Raw genomic sequence first — 18,317 nt, 5'->3', positions numbered from 1 at the left:
TAGATCAATGGAACAGAACAGAGCCCTCAGAAATGATGCCGCATAGCTACAACTATCTGATCTTTGACAAACCTGACAAAAACAAGAAATGGGGAAAGGATTCCCTATTTAATAAATGGTGCTGGGAAAACTGGCTAGCCATATGTAGAAAACTGCAACTGGATCCCTTCCTTACACCTTATACAAAAATTAATTCAAGATGGATTAAAGACTTATATGTTAGACCTAAAACCATTAAAATCCTACAAGAAAACCTAGGCAATACCATTCAGGACATAGGCGTGGGCAAGGACTTCATGTCTAAAACACCAAAAGCAATGGCAACAAAAGCCAAAATCGACAAATGGGATCTCATTAAACTAAAGAGCTTCTGCACAGCAAAAGAAACTATCATCAGAGTGAACAGGCAACCTACACAATGGGAGAAAATTTTTGCAACCTACTCATCTGACAAAGGGCTAATATCCAGAATCTACAACGAACTCAAACAAATTTACAAGAAAAAAACAAACAACCCCATCAAAAAGTGGGCAGAGGACATGAACAGACACTTCTCAAAAGAAGACATTTATGCAGCCAAAAAACACATGAAGAAATGCTCCTCATCACTGGCCATCAGAGAAATGCAAATCAAAACCACAGTGAGATACCATCTCACACCAGTTAGAATGGCCATCATTAAAAAATCAGGAAACAACAGGTGCTGGAGAGGATGTGGAGAAATAGGAACACTTTTACACTGTTGGTGGGACTGTAAACTAGTTCAACCATTGTGGAAGTCAGTGTGGCGATTCCTCAGGGATCTCGAACTAGAAATACCATTTGACCCAGCCATCCCCTTACTGGGTATATACCCAAAGGACTATAAATCATGCTGCTATAAAGACACATGCACACGTATGTTTATTGCGGCACTATTCACAATAGCAAAGAGTTGGAACCAACCCAAATGTCCAACAACGATAGACTGGATTAAGAAAATGTGGCACATATACACCATGGAATACTATGCAGCCATAAAAAATGATGAGTTCGTGTCCTTTGTAGGGACATGGATGAAACTGGAAAACATCATTCTCAGTAAACTATCGCAAGGACAAAAAACCAAACACCGCATGTTCTCACTCATAGGTGGGAATTGAACAATGAGAACTCATGGACACAGGAAGGGGAACATCACGCTCCGGGGACTGTTGTGGGGTGGGGGGAGGGGGGAGGGATAGCATTAGGAGACACACCTAATGCTAAATGACGAGTTAATGGGTGCAGGAAATCAACATGGCACATGGATACATATGTAACAAACCTGCACATTGTGCACATGTACCCTAAAACCCTAAAGCATAATAAAAAAAAAAAAAAAAAAAAAAAGAAATATTGCCATATTGCCAAACTGCTGATCAGGTTGAGTTGATTTAGGTTTTGTCCATGAAGGCTCAGTTCATTTGTAGAAGTTGGCAGTTAAAGGTTCTTCATATTTAGATATTCCATCTTTACCAAAAGGAAAGAAATACGGCACATAACATATCCGACTGAAAATGTCTACAACACACTAAAAGCATCTAATAGATTTTTTATAATACAAACCATATTGAGGCAATTCAGTCCAGAGAAAAGACAAGCCACGTAAATTAAGAATACAAGAATTTTAGAAAGAGAGCAAACCAGAGTAGTTTCCCACATTATCTCACCAGCAAAATAATAATAATAATAATAATAATAATAATAATAATAATAAAACCCTTAAAAAATAGGAGAAGTTGGCTGCATAAATGTCTTCTTTTGAGAAGTGTCTGTTCATATCCTTCACCCACTTTTTGATGGGTTTGTTTGTTTTTTTTCTTGTAAATTTGTTTAAGTTCTTTGTAGATTCTGGATATTAGCCGTTTGTCAGATGGATAGATTGCAAAAATTTTCTCTCATTCTGTAGGTTGCCTGTTCAGTCTGATGATAGTTTCTTTTGTTGTGCAAAAGCTCTTTAGTTTAATTAGGTTCCATTTGTCAATTACACCATGGAATACTATGCAGCCATAAAAAAGGATGAGTTCATGTCCTTTGCAGGGACATGGATGAAGCTGGAAGCCATCATTCTCAGCAAACTAACACAGGAACAGAAAACCAAACACCACATGTTCTCACTCATAAGTGGGAGTTGAACAATGAGAACACATGGACACAGGGAGGGGAACATCACACACCAGGGCCTGTCGGGGGATTGGGGACTAGGGGAGGGATAGCATTAGGAGAAATACCTAATGTAGATGACAGGTTGATGGATGCAGCAAACCACCATGGCATGTGTATACCTATGTAACAAACCTGCACGTTCTGCACATGTTTCCCAGAACTTAAAGCATAATAAAAAATAATAAAAAAAAAAAAAATAAACAGGAGAAGTTCTGAGCAGGAGAAGAGACTACATGAACTGAAAAACTGTAAGGTAAAAGAAGATAAACAGATAATGAAAAAATAGTGCCAAAAATGAGAAACTAGGAAGTAAAACACAAGTGACTGCTCTAGCATGGGAACTATTAAATCTTTTATTTTATCAAGTCAAGGTAAAAAAAGATGCCTGAGAAAAAGGAAAATTAAAAAAAAGAAAGAAAATTATAAAACAAAAGGAAAATAAATGTGAATGGAACACACAAATAAAAGACAGAGAAACTGAAATGAAAGATACCCAGTCCACTTGAATTCAGTACGCCGTTTTTGTGCTTAGGTGGCAGATACCCCCTCCTCCATCCACAAGGGCAAGGGTGTGGCACACATACCATTCGTTAGTGCTGGAACCTCATTCTCTCCTGCATAGAACTTACTTTACTCCAAAGCGTGTATTTTCATACATGCCTTAGTGGAACAAATTCCTCTCCCTCTTTTCTTTAAATTTAAGAGTTCTATTTAAGAAAGGGTCAAACACTTTCTAAATATGAGAAGTGAAGGTTATGGAAAAAGAACCCAAAAGGGAGCAGGTCAGTGTTGGTTCATCACACAACTGTTAAGAAAGAACAAGAACAGTCACCTTGGGCTTTAACTGCGAGGCCAACAGCTATGCTTGGTTTAGCCTGACTTCTTTTAGGAATGTTGCCTAATTTTGGCATTGTTTGTGGGTTTAATTTCTCTTTGGTCACTGTAGGACATCTTCATAATGATCTTTCCTAGACTACTACTGATGTTATCTCTCTGACTGGCACAGAGAAAGAAAGAAGCTTATTCCAACAGTGAATTATAAGAATTTGTCACAAAGAGATTAGAGAGTAGGGCCATAAGGAAAGTTAATATCTTATGCTTCATTTTTCTGTGCCTTTTAAATTTAGTTTTCATAAGATTCAATGTTTGAAAATGGGTTCTGAGTGAAAACGAGTTAAAACGATCATGTAACAGCATTTGTAGCTTGAAAAAGAAAATTAAAGAAACAACTATTAGTCTTAAAAGAGGTTTACTAAATACCGTGTACCTAAGTTACAAATTAATGTGAGCCATCCTACTTATAGTTTACCTTTTTGTGACAGTTATAAAATCATCAATCAAATTTAATTGAATTTAAAACTAAATTGCAGGCTGTGCACGGTGGCTCATCACGCCTGTAATCCCAGCACTTTAGGAAGCTGAGGCGGGTGGATCACTTGAGCTCGGGAGTTCAAGACCAGCTGGGCAACATGGTGAAACTCCGTCTCTACCAAAAATACAAAAAATTATCCAGATGTGGTGGTGTGTACCTATGGTCCCAGCTACTTGGGAGGTTGAGGTGAGAGGATTGCTTGAGCTCAGCGGGTGGAGGTTGCCATGAGCCAAGATCATGCCACCGCACTCCAGCCTGGGCGACAGCGTGAGACCCCATTTCAAAAACAAAAAACAAACAAGCAAACAAACCCCCAAACTAAATTGCATTAAGCCAACTGCTGGAAGATCATGAGATTTTTAAATTTTAATGACTCTTTTCAACCTGTCTATCTATCTGGGCACCATAAAGAGCTCTGGAGAGTACCCTAATTCAAGTCTCAGCTCTGCCACTGAAATCCACATAAGCTGACCCAAGTTCAATTGCTCTCTTTGTGCCTCAGTTTCCTCAACTGTAAAATAACAGAGAAAAAAAAGGACCTACCTCAGAAGGTTATTGTGAGCATTAACCAGAGGAGCTTTTAAAAATGCTGCTCCCCACACTAAACCTGTCCAATTACATTAGACCCTCTGTGGGTGAAACCCAGCACCAGAAAGTTCCACTATCACCATCAGAGACTCCATTCTGAGAAACAAGAGTGAGCTGAAAATGTGATTCAGATAAAATATGGAGTCTAATTTTCAAGACAGAGAGTAGTCCTCACACTTGGAGGACAGGAAACTTGCCAGTCTTTTTTTTTTTTTTTAATAAAAACAAAAATTCATCAGATGGTTAGGTACAAACTAACCTCCCTACCTACTTGGTAGTAAATATGCCACCTACTCCCTAAACATCTTGTGCTGGTGGAGGGGGGTAAAGAAAAATGGATAAAGGGCAGGTAAAGAATGCTGAGGGAGGCCCATATGGCAATCACTTTGCTATTACAGCTGCCTGATCATGCCCCTGTACCTCTGATATGTCCAACAGATTCCCCAATAAAATACCCTGTGGTGTCAATAACTTTCAGTGCCACAATATTGCAGACTTTACATTTCACTTATTTAAAGCAGATTAAAAGAACAAGATTGCCTTCCATAGAATATGCCGCTGCTCTTATTCCATGTAGATGGAGATTCTATGTCTCTGTATTTAAGCACAAAATACCCACAAGTTCAAGTCTCTCGATTGTGGGTTTCAGATTAACTATTTTTGCCTCCTCCTCAACACTTGCTCATTTGCTTCCTTAAAGCCAGCATTAATTTGGTTAGAGCAGATGGACAGAACTAATTAGGAAATTCTTGGAAATGAGGATGTCTGTATGTCAGGAGAAGCAGAAAAGGAATTACCTTATGTCATATAGCCAACCTACCACTGAACTTTCACTTCCCACAGCCTCTCTTCAACCACCTTCCTCACACCCACCTAAGAAAAGCCATTTCTGAGGTCTTCCTTGATTGTGTTTGGATCACTGCCATTAAAGGCATTCTGACTGAACAGTGGGTACACAGAACTGCAAGGAGAGGGAGATTATCAAAATATGAGGTTATACAAAGCCACATAATGAAATCTTCATATGCCCCAAGAACAGCTCACTCTTCAATTTACTGAGCCAATTGAAGATGATCTTTTTCCTACCAATGATTTTGTTTAATAGTGGTGAAGCCAATAACTGACATTTTATTTATTTATTTATTTATGAGACAGGGTCTTGCTCTGTTGCCCAGGCTGGAGTACAGTGGCATGATCACAGCTCACTGCAGCCTGGACCTCCTGGGCTCCAGTGATTCTCCTGCCTCAGCCCCCTGAGTAGCTAGAACTACAGGCGTATGCTACCATGCCCTGCTAAGTTTTAAAATATTTTCTGTAGAGACAAGTTCTCACTATGTTGCCCAGACTCGTCTTGAACTCCTGGCCTCAAGTGATCCTCCCCACTTGGCCCTCTCAAAGTATGAGATTACAGGTTTGAGCTATCATGCCGGCCTTAACATTCCACTAGACTTGCTAAACACCTGAACATAGGCATCCCTTGGACTTCATATAAACTTTGTCATGCTTGTCTGTCCTTGTGACCAGTCACTTGGCCTTAGTTGCTATATTTAGCACAACCAGGAGTCCTGAAAGTGTTTGCAATGCAGAGGGAGCAGCGTATTGGGTTTTCAGAAAGGATGAACTCACCTGAGAGCAGCTTGTTTCCACCCTGTGCATCCCGTAGGAAAAGTCATCTGTGAATGTGATTGCCTCAGAACTGATCACATCATGGAATGAAGGCCAACCTGGGGCACAGCAGGCACAAGAATCAAAGCAGAGAGGAGAGATACAAGCCTTGGGTTAGAATGCATTTTAAAGAAATACTAAGCAAATAATGAAAATCCTTAGTGTATGTTTAACTTTTCAACCTGAAAAAAGAAAGGTCAAAAGCTGAAGGAAAATATATTTTACAAGAGTACAGTTATTTTTCAACCCTTTCCTCACAGTCAGATTACAGTTGCATTAGGGTTTGGTGCTTCATGAGACATTGTTAGACCATCCAATAGTTTTCTAGAGCATCCTTGAACTTAGAAGGCTCTCTCTCACCACTCTTTCTCTTGTCTTCAGAGTCACTCGGCATGGCCCTGAAGCACTATGAATCTTCCATTACGATGTTTTCCAAAACACAATCAATTGGTCTGGCTGTTAACTTTTCAACTATTCCATGTCTCCTTAGAAAGCAAGCTTTTTCAGTACTTAGTTTGGATAGTTAAAATTTTGCTTAAAAAAACGACTATCCTGTTGTCACCATCCTCATCTAATTTCCTGGAAAAAGGGCTACCTGGAAATCATAGCATCTATCTATTTTTATGGGCAAGAAGCTTGTTCACTTCATAGGAGGCTCATAAAGCATCAGTCCTCAGACATCTCTGGGTAGCACCTTGTCTCAAAGAGCATCTAGTTCCAATTTTTATTTATTCTAGTGATTTTAAAAATATATGCACACTTTAAGAAACTTGATGGTAAATGGATCATAGGATTGTACAAATGTTTTGAGTGTACAGTCAGGTTTTATGTTCAGTACTTATGGGCATGTTTTTATGTTTCCCCAAAATATGTCTGCAGTTACTGAGCTGAAGCCTGAATCCCCAAAATGATGAAAGAGGGGCGATGTTGCTGAAGTGCTGGTGCAATTTTTTTTTCTTTTTCACAAGTCAAATTTACTTCTGCAGAAAGGAAGAAGCCCGTTAAGAACCTGGTGCTTTGTGTTAATACACCTATTGAAAGAAAACAGAATGCAAACTTCAACAACATGATTTTCAGTTTCAAACAAAACAGATTAGGCCAAATCCCGCAAGCTCCCCCATCCTCCACAATGCAAGAGTATAGTATTGATAGTCAGTGCTAGATTTAACACCAAGAGTGTTAACACTTTGTAATTCCTTGATTTGAGCTCAAAATTGCTACAAAGCACCAGGAAAACCTTAACCTTCCAGACTATAACCTTTCACAAAAATTAATTATGCTGAGACATACTAGCATTCTTAAGGAAATGAATTTCTTCCCATTTTCTAAATTCTAAAGAGAATTTGAATATATTCTAGGCTACAATATTTGGTTTACAATGGTTACTTGACACATTTAGGGGTTCTTCTTTGTTAATAATAAAGTGCCAATTGCTAGTGAAAACAGGTTTAATGGTGATATTTGAGGACATTGAAAAATAAAGTCATTTATCTATGAAAAGAAAGAAAACATTCTGTATTTTCCTTTTTAACCTTCAAGGGCATAACTCATTTAATCGCAATTTAAGGCAACTGATATTATGGGAGGGACACACTTGATTTAGTAGTAAACAGGTAAACAGGTTTAGGAGTTTCGTTGTTGTATTAAATTTACCATAAAGCTACCTTACCCCAGCACCACATAGTCCTATTTCTAGAATTCAAAATAGGTATGGAGAAATAGATATACACACGTATATATTTTTCCTTTATGCTACATTGCATCTTATATTTATTTATCTTGTTCCAGGCATCACTCTGGATTTGTAATTTATTTTCATGCTTTCCTCCCTTACTAGTTAGTGAACACCTTGAAGGCAGAGTCTAAACTCACTGACCTGAGTATTCTCATTGCCTAACACGGTGTCCAGTACAAAGGCACAACTCAAATGTTTCTTAAACTGATTTCCAGTTAGCCTTAAATAAGCAAATGAGATAAATAATTACAGCACATCAGAGAGTTCCACAAGAAAAAGAGAGAATAAAATCATTACAGACTAATTTAGGAAATATCAATGCTAGTTTCTCACTGCACTGTCCAACTTGGCTCAATTACTGTGATTAAGCCTCTTTATGTAGGGGAGAGGTTTACTTCTTGTGTATTTAGGAGAGGAGAAACATGAAGTTCATAGAGTTCACTCATTTTACAGGGTTTTGGGGGTGGGAGGGAACAGAAGGATAAGTTACTTGCCAAGGTTACACAGGCAGTAAGTAGCAAAGCCAAAACTAGGATATGAATATTCTGACTTTAGGACTCTCTTCTTATGTTCCACTTTCTTCCTCAATTTTTTCTACCTGAATTAGATATGCACAGGATTTTCCAGAAAACTATATTTAAGAATAGAGCAGGATGAGGGAGGTTGAAACAGATTGCAGGTCTCAAAAGATTTCAGTGTTTCTGGGAAACTGTTGATGCTTGAATAGTTTGTTGTTTACCATGGCATTATTTAAACATTAGAAGAGACACTCAAAAATAAAAATAAAAATAAATAAAGATATTTCAACACTCCCCAAAACTCACAATGTCCCTTTGCCCTGTAGAAGAGATGGCAGTTTTCAAAATGGAATATTCAATATGTCAACCCAAATCTTGATTAGTGGAGATGGACAGGAAAAACCACGCTGGAGACTGTAACTCCCTGTGGTGGAACACATTTCAAAAGAGAATCATGGCTAACTTTGGCCAATAAGGTTAACAAAGGAGAACGCTGAGTTGCTTTGCTAGACTTCTCAGAAAAAGTGACATTCTATACAAAGAGTGCATCAGAAAGGTAAGTACTTAATGACAATCAAACTAAGAAGGACATTCCCCCAATAATAAACTGCCTTATGGCAGAGAAGCCACAGTGATGACAGCACTTTGAAAGCGGAATTCCCTCATCATGTGAAAGTATTTAAAGAAGGAACTCTTCACTGCTGTAAAAATCCTCAAAGGAAACCTTGCCCCCACTCCTAATAATAAGGAAAGTGCTTCAAAGGGTGATAGGCAGAGACTGAAGCAATCTGTGTCTTGTTGAGAAAATTATCTTGCGTAAAAGGGAGGGGGGAGGGGAGTGTGTTTATGTCAGTTTTGACATTAAAGAAAGATCATCCATCCTCCTTTCTCTAGGATTTTCCTTTTGGCCTTCTAACAAAACATTATTTGTTTTGGATGCATTCCATGCACTTTTTAAAAGAAAAGTCATGTGAAAACCTGTACAAACAGAGTCGGTTCACCCCACCCCCAATACATCCCTTAGTTTCTATTTGATGAGATTGGATTAGGCCTATTATCATTTCATTTCAAAGAATATAAACTGTACTTTTTAGATATTAGCCTATTATTATCAAGGATGCCTTATTTTCAATAGTTTCACCCTTCAAAGAATTCCTATCTCCAGATAGCAAATAAATATATGCAGTACAACTGAAGCAGGCAAGTTGAAATATGGCAGTTCTGCCTCAGTTTTATTCACCCATCAGGCACATTCATCTGCAGATATAACATCATACTACTCATATCGTGTGAAGCAACTCCAGAATATGCTCATTTTCATCTCAAATGTAAGAGCAAGTGATCCAGATTAGTTGTTGTAGCTTCTTTGGTGCTTGCTATATCATCTACACTAGAATGGATTTTTTTTTTAGATTGCAGTATAAATAATTATTCCCCCTCCAATCCATAATGTAGCTTAATAAATCTGTTTCAAGTCTACTTGAGCCCATAATTGAATAATGGCATAGCTCTCCACAAGTAGTATTCTGTTGACAAATTCTAAATGTTTCACGCCAACTGCCTCATAAGTAAAACTTTCTTAGCTCTCCGTCCCAATCAATTCCACCTTCTTTAAAAAAATCTGTGAAACATGTTGTTAAAGTTAGCAACAGAGTGTAAACAAGTTGAAGCCAATTCTATCTGGACCATGTCTAGAAAATGTGGCCCTCATTGTCCTATTCTTAATTTAACAAGAATTGCTATACAGCTTCCACTTCCCCTAATCCTTCCCCACCCTAAAATAAAAATTAGAAACCTTGCTAGTCAGCTACATGACTCATCAGTAGAACCTAGCAGAAACTACTCATGAATGAGAACTTATTGAATTGAAAGGTAATTACACATGTTTCGTTATTTTCAAATGTAAAGTAAGTTTGAACACAGTGAATCCCACTGGATTTGGGTGATGGTTCAATAATGATGATACATATTTTAGCACAGTTTTGGTGAGGCAAGTTGGAGGTACAGGTCCTTATTTGTGTGTGTATCAGTCCTCACAGCTCTCTAATTCCAAGGCCATATTTCAAAATTTGTAGTATTCAGATTATTTGTAGCTGGAATCTGCTAACCTCACTGACCACAATTTACCTTATTACCTAATTCAAAATAAATAATCCAACTCTCTATGTAGTCCCCCTGCTAACAAGAATTGTTTGAAGCTTAGAGTCCTGACTCTTGCCAAATTATTTAATATTCACTTTGTGGGGGTGGATAATGAGGTCAGGACATCAAGACCATCCTGGCTAATACAATGAAACCCCGTCTCTACTAAAAAGAAGAAAAAAAAAAAACAAAAACAAATTAGCCAGGCGTGGTGGGGGCTGCCTGTAGTCCCAGCTACTCGGGAGGCTGAGGCAGGAGAATGGCGTGAACCCAGGAAGTGGAGCTTGCAGTGAGCCGAGATCGCGCCACTGCACTCCAGCCTGGGCGACAGAGCGAGACTCTGTCTCAAAAAATAAAATAAAATAAAATATTCACTTGAACTGATGCTTCAGGTATAACGTCTATCTCATTTAAAACATGATTCTTTATTCCCCTTCAAAGACCCATTTGGTTGCAATATAGTCTTCCAAAAATTTAAATGGCAATCAACCAAATATATGCATGTGGTAGAAAATCAAACAAGATGGCTCATAATGAGACATTACCTGTCAATTCTGCCATACCCACAGGAAACCATGATAAATAGATTTTCTGTTTCTTTAAAAATATGCTTATGCTGCTGTCTCTTGATTATTTCATTTTAAACCTGTGCTGTCCAATACAGTGGTTATCAGTCATGTCATTGTTTAAATTTGAATTAAATAAAATTATAGTTTCTCAGTCACACTAGCCACATTTCAAGTTCTCAGCAGTTACAAGTAGCTAATGGCGACCACATTAGACAGCACAGATATACATATAGAACATTTCCACCAAGATTTCCACAGACATAGAACATTTCCATCCTTGCACAGTGCTGTTTTAGACAGTACAAATTCATTTCTTCTTATGAAAGATTAAGATTTAGTACTCATACCTACATAATCTCCCCTCCATTCCCCTTTCCAATCTTTTAATACTCAGGTTATTTTTAATTTCTTTAAAACCTCATTGGGTAATGTCTGCCTCTTGAACTAGAATGTGAGTAAAAATAAAAGCAGGGAGTTTGTTTCATTTACCACTGTACTGGCAACAAACCAAAAAAGTGCCTGCTACATAAAAGGTGTTCCAAAAAAACTATCTCATAAATGAACAATCGAATGCATGAATATCTAGCTTAAGTAGATATTTAGTAGCTTAAGACAATACCATTCAGCTCCCCACTCTGTAAGACGGCCTTAGTACCCTCATCTTCCCTCCACCTATCCTTTGCCCCATTCCAATGACCAACCATAATTAAGTCCTCTGTGCTTTTCTACAGATTCTAAGAGCTGAAAACTAATAAACATTATTTGTATTATTCTGCCAAATCCTTACCGCAACAAGTAATCCTAGGAGACCAAAAATCAAATTGATTTTCCATTTTTTATACAGCAACGCTTGTTAAAAGGCATGCCACACTTCTTTTTATTTTTTTTGGATTATGACTTTATTACACAACTGTACAAACTTCTGTATTCAAAATTTTACTTTTTGAGTTTTTAATTACAAACATTTCAAGCATATGCAAAAGTATACTAATAATAGACTAGGTATCCACAATTTAACAGATGTTCACTGCCCAGGTTTCACAGATATTACCTTGTTTTCTATATTGGCTTCAGGTTTCTTTCTCCCCCTCTTTCTTTGACAATTACAGCAGATCTGCCTCTAACCTTGTTCCCTACTCTTATGCCTCCTAGTACTCCAAAGACAATTAGTTACCTACCATTCCCACATTTATTTTAATTAATCTTCACATATGTCTATATCCAGAAACAAAATATACCGTTTTAAATGTTGAGAATTTTATATAAATGGCATTGCATTGTAGGTATTTTTTGGCAACTTATTTTTTCACATTATTATCATCTCTGGCTTTCTTGGTAAAAGTATCATCTTATTTTATAAACAAAGTATCTTTTCAAATATTTCTGAGAATATTAACTAGAGAGTTGTTTTATTTTAGTTTTTCTATGATTCTCTAAAATATCTCTGCTCCTTCTGGGGCAATTGTTCTCCTTATCTTGATTTTTAAATTTCAAGCTCTTAGTTTCCTTCATATGTCTTTGGGGATCTTTGATCAACAGTTCCTATTTAAACATTGAGGCCAAGGTCAGTTATCCTACACATCTGATGGAGGTTTTCTCTGCTATTAGATGTAGTATGGGTTTGTATCCTTAGTAAGCCTCTCCTCTGAATATAAAAGCTGCCTGGGAACTCCAGGACTGCTGTCGTCAGTTGCTGATGGACAAGGCTTCATCCTGGGGTTCCCTGAATACCTCAATGGGGAACGGTTTACTCTGGAATATCAACACCTCAATAGCAACCCCAATTATCCCAGACAGGCTGTTTAATATCTTAAGAGAGCAGTCTTCCAGGCTTGTTTTCTTGTGGGTAACTAATGATCTATCATTCTAAATATGAAGATAAGGAAAATGTAAAACTAGTCTAGTTGTTCTTTAGACTTTCAGTTAAGCATCTTGTTGTCAGGCCCCCATTTTGCTCTTGTCAATTCTGAGTTCTGAGCCTTTCTGTAATTCTGCTGGGCATCTGCAACAACTCTTGTACATATTTTGGGCTGCAGCTTTCTTTAATTGGTCATACCCATTAATGCATTTCCACCCATTATCTTTTTCTTGGGAAAACTTTGCGCTTCCTTTTCTAAAGGCTCCCTACCCCACTCCAATTCTCTTTGCAATGGATTTCTTCTACCTTTACTCCTCCTACTCCTCCTCTTCTTTTTCTTACTCTTATTTTAAAGATATCTCTTGGGAGAGAGGGGAAACAAACATGTATGCTCAGTTTATCATCTTGCATAAGAAGGCAAGATTTTTTTTTTAATAAACTGCAGACTTTAGTCTCTTCATCTAATATTTTATTTGAAGAAGCAACAAATTTGAGGCATCATAATTTTTCTACTAACTACAATTACATTTTAAAAATCTTGACAAAAATGACAAAGTCAGTGTAAGTTTTACCAGCTTTAACTGGCTCAGATTTAACTCTGTGGCTAAAAACGGATTATATGTTAGCTGTAAGAGATTAACACAAACTTTTATGACATCTGCAATGGCATCTGAGTTAGAATTGGTAGGTTAGAATGGTCTTTTCATTGCCTAGTTAAGTGGAAAGGAATTTCTTAGACCACTTTTCAAGTTTATATTTGCTTTGTATTGTTTGAGAATTTCTGTATTTCTTCCCTCCTGCCATTGCAAATATAAGGACGTATCTCCCTATATGCTGATGACATGATTTCATTACTTCAAACAAACAATAGTCTCAAGAAGCAAACTAGTTCAGTCCAGACAAAGAGTAAACATGACAAAAAGAAAATCATTGGTTTTGGCAAACATTCTCCCATGCTTCATTCAGCTTTAAGAGGTACCTGAAATAAAAATGATATTTAAAATATTTATCTTGGCTGGGCACGGTGGCTCACACCTCTAATCCCAGCACTTTGGGAGGCTGAAGCGGGTGGATCACCTAAGGTCAGGAGTTCGAGACCAGCCTGGGCAACATGGTGAAACCCATCTCTACTAAAAATACAGAAATTAGCCAGGCATGGTGGTGCATGCCTCTAGTCCCAGCTACCCTGGAGGCTGAGGTGGGAGAATCGCTTGAACCTTGGAGGTGGCAGTTGCAGTGAGCCAAGATTGTGTCACTGCATTCCAGCCTGGGCAACAGAGTGAGACTCTGTCTCAAAAAAAAAAAATTACATATATGTATCTTGAAAAGTAGGGAATTTATAATATACATGAAATTAGCATAAACCTATAGACTCTAAAAATTCATGCAGATAAAAATGCAAATAAAATTTAAATGCAATGTACTATTAAAAAATTAACTTTATTTTGGTTACCAGTTATCCTGCTTTCTCATCTAGCTGTCCAGGAACCCAGTAGTTGTAAATGGTGGTGGCACTGCTGCCAGGGGCATTCTAGATAAAATGATGATTGGGGGCCACCTGAAGGCTTTTAAGCAGCCTAGTAACATGATCAAATTTGCATTTTAGAAAAATGGTTCTGAAAGCAGACTGGAGGGATTCGGGATAAGAGGGAACATGGAAACGTGTATATCAGATGAGAGACTGTACTGGAACAGAAATAATGAAGCTTTAATGGGACTGGGAAGCAGGGGAGAGTTTATAGAGCAATCAAGAGAGCAGTTTACTGATTTTGATGACTGCGTTACATGCAGGGCAGTGAAGAAGGGCAGGATCACGTTATTACTAGGTTTCCAGCTTGTGTGACTAGCTGAATCATGCTAGAGATACATTTTTACAGAGAAAATAACAAAATCTGTTTCTTGTGGATCTAGGAGACAAAGGAATATGTGGGCTCAGAAATGAGAGCCAAGCTCAAGATGCAGATTGGAAAGTCATCACAACACAAAAGACAGTAAGGTCCTGGGTAAGGATATGTAGGAGGGATGAATATAAAAGGAGAGGAGAACCAGACAGGTATTTAAATGTTAAGCAAAAGTATAAAAGTCAGTAGAGGAAAAGAAAAGAGAGCATTTCCAGAAATAGGAATAAGACAAGGGAATCAGGACAGAGCCTGAAAAAAGAGAAAATTGCTTAAGGATGGAGGACAGACAGCAGTCACATAATCCACAGAAAGGACAAGTTAAGTAAGACCTATGAGACACTGCAGATTTCAACAATGAGTATTAGATTGGAAAGTATAGTGAAGAAGAGACTGTGAACAGAGACTACTCTTCTACAGCCTGCAGGGAAGGAAGGCTACAGGAAGAACACAATGAGGTTTATTTTAAGATATTTGGAATCAAGGTCCCTATCACTCATCCCATCTTTCTCTGTTTTCTGAAGTGTTCAAATGTTACAATATTACTTTCCTAATGGAATTTTTGTGATAAAAATTACTGATATAAAAATATTTAGACATGTTAAAAAAATCTGAAGCATTACTCAAATGCTCCAAAGGATACTGAACAGAAGCCATATTTGAAGAAAGACTACAAGAATCTTCTTTATTTTTATTTTATTTTTAATTTGTTTGTTGTTGTTCCTAATTATCTTGTGGTCCACCAAACTGAGAGTCAATGGCTGTAATGCCTTAAATGACCATTGTAATCTGTTTTGCTTTTTGACACAAAGTAGGTGCTCAATCAATATGGCTGGAGCTTTAATTCTAGGTCAGGTTCCCAGGTCAAACATGTTTGCAGCACCCAGTCGTACTTTTTTTCCAAGCCATGTATCATGGTTTGCAATTATTTATTTATATGGATAATTTTGATTAATGTTTGCTTCTTTCACTAAGTACTATGAGACCACGATTACTTTATTAACTACTACAACTTCAACACCAAGCTCATGGAAATATTTCTTAAATGAATTATAAAGAAAATATCACATATTTCATTATTTACATTATATTTACAATATCTGACTTAATTAAAAGGTAATAACTTCCCACTTAGAGCAGTCAAAATTACAGAGACAGAAAGTAGAATGATAGTTGCCAGAGGATGGTGGGAAGATGGAAAGGAGCATTATTATTTAGGGGTCCAGAGTTTCCTTTTTACAAGATAAAAAGAGTTCTGAAGTTGGAAGGTGGTGATGGTTGCACAACAATGTGAATGTATTTCATACCACTGAACTGTACACTGAAAAACAGTTAACATGCAAATTTTCTTATGTGTATTTCACCATAATAAAAAATCAGAAAAAAAATGATGATGACTGACTATAAGCCAGGATAGAGAACCCCCCCCAGGAACTGAATCAGTGAGCTCCTTGATCTTGGACTTCCCAGCCTCCAGAACTCAGAGAAATAAATTTATTTTGTTTAAGCATGCACACACAAAAAGATAATCACTTAGCCTGAATATGGCTATCACTGGGTCAAGTGAAAAAACATTTTTAAAAATAGGCAAAGAATTTATACTGTTTTGCTTTAGACATTTTTTTTACAAATATCAAATTTATCATGTTTACTTTTCCTGCCTATCAAAAATAGTGCATTTCTTCAAAAAATGATTAACAAGTTCAGATGTACAAACGGTGTAGCCTTATCACCCATAATCATTTCAGGCATTTGAATCTGTTTAAGGACAATATGACTAAGACTGTCAAGAACACTGAGGTGTCCTTGGGCACTGTGAACATCTGGTATCTATTCTCTTTGGAGATTAATAATGTAGCTGTACTGCAGCAAGCTTTACTAATTCCTTTGAGCCCTCCACAACATTTTTAAATGGTTCCAAACACACAGGATCTCTAATTGGTATGGATTTCATCCACAGTTTTCTTGCAATCTCAAAATGTCTCGGCAACTCCTAAGCAGGAATTGACAGGGGCCAGCTTCCCTATTTCCCTTTGTGAAGGCAGCTATTAATAATATTTTTTCAGGTTCAATAAAATTACTGAACTCAAACCATTTCAACCAAAAACCTGGAGAGGGAGACTTTATTTTCCCTGGCCTGAACACTGTCTCTTGCTACTTTAAATCACAGTTAATGTTTTTAAAAATACATCTTACACAGAAGTCAGTTGTAGACCTTTAGCATCAAAGGACCTGAGCCACATCACATGTAACAGCCTGATCTTTAGCCATAATTTCTAAGTGCCATTAAAAAATGTCTCTCAAAATGGTTTTAAATTTAGTGTTGACCTAGTAACCTTGATCCAAAAACATTCAACTTTAGATGATTATTTTATTTTGCTTCCAAAAGCTCTTCAGTCCAGTGAGGCATCCATTAGGAAGCTTCACAAGGAGTTTGAAGTTTGCTTAGAATTTATTAGCTACATCAGACAGGAAGATGGTGATGTGGGTTGCTTGCTGAGCAAAGATTATTTACTGTGCTTAACTGACCTTAAAAATACCAAGTGAGATATAGGATGGGGAAATTCAAAGAAATACAGATTCTACTCTCAGCAACATGCAATTCAGACTAAAAATGAAATAATGATCCATTCGACTGCAGTTCTCAATTAGGGCTATTCACTACAAAGCATTATTTGGGACTCTAAGACAAACTATAACTTACATTTTTTGGTTGGGTACTTAAAAAAAATGTCAGAGTAATTCCTCTCATAAATATATGTACCTGATGAAAATGTAAGATTACTTCTGAGGGGCAGTTAAGTCTCAACATTCTTTCCCTTATCTAAATTTTCTCCTGACATTTTTCTCTAACTGAAACCTCTCCAACTTCTGAATAGACTTTAGATCTTTATTCTATTATATATATTTTAAGTACTAAACCTGAATTTCCTTGTTTTCATAAATCTTCTATGATCATTCAGTGATCTACAACACCTTATTATGATATGTCGAAACTTAGTCCACCTACTAAAGTTTAAATTCTGAAAACCATTCTTGAAAATACAGTTTTCAACTATCTTTAGAAACAGAATAGATTGCTCAGAAAAGCTATTAAGAACAAATATTTTAGGACAAAATAATTACTTAGAATTGTTTATATGACAAATGGTGTTTTGCCTTTGTGGCAGGCAGACACATGGCAAAATTGAAGCAATTTAGCAAATACTGTACATTCCCTAATATATTAAATTTTTTTAATAGATTACATCGAAAAGGCATGAAGGAACCTTCATCGAACCAAAGCATACTCTATTACCACCCCTTCTTTTTAAAATCCTTTAGGGAAATCTTTGCCAACCCCCAATGCTCTACTTTGTCACATATGTATCACTTTCTAATATATCATAACTGTTTATTATGCTTTTTGTCTCCTGTCTTTATTTTCCCAGCTAGAATGTAAGCTCCAGGAAGGGAAAGATAATTGTTTTGTTCCCAGTGTATTCCAAACTCCTCAAATACATTTTGGTTGAATGAATTTTCTATATACATTCCTGTCACCCTGGAAATCTGGAATTTAAAGACAATACTAGCTTTGGTTTTAAAATACACAGATACAAGTCTTTGTAGCAGAATTAGTTATAGAGTCTCCAGGTAACTTATTAATATTTATTGAAGAGTCTGGCACCTGATGACAGTCTTCTCTAAATTACAAACAACTGCCTACATTCTAGGAAACCTCACTGAAGGTAACCTACATACCACTCCTCATATTGACAGCTCTAGGAGTACCTCAGAGAACTAAA

At 37.1% G+C, this 18,317-nt stretch overlaps 1 protein-coding gene across 2 annotated transcripts in view; it reads right to left on the bottom strand.

Moving 5' to 3' along the window:
* MSRB3 (methionine sulfoxide reductase B3) overlaps positions 1–18,317 on the bottom strand; it is a 201,004-nt gene that overhangs the window by 13,520 nt on the left and 169,167 nt on the right. For both annotated transcript variants that reach the window (XM_055237083.2, XM_055237084.2), the window contains one exon: positions 5,774–5,871. In XM_055237083.2, the coding sequence (XP_055093058.1) occupies positions 5,774–5,871 (98 nt within the window). The remainder of the gene's footprint in view (positions 1–5,773; positions 5,872–18,317) is intronic.

The sequence above is a fragment of the Symphalangus syndactylus genome, chromosome 13 (genome assembly GCF_028878055.3).
Source record: "Symphalangus syndactylus isolate Jambi chromosome 13, NHGRI_mSymSyn1-v2.1_pri, whole genome shotgun sequence".
Classification (NCBI taxonomy): Eukaryota; Metazoa; Chordata; class Mammalia; order Primates; family Hylobatidae; genus Symphalangus; species Symphalangus syndactylus.
This window is presented reverse-complemented; position numbering and strand designations above follow the sequence as displayed.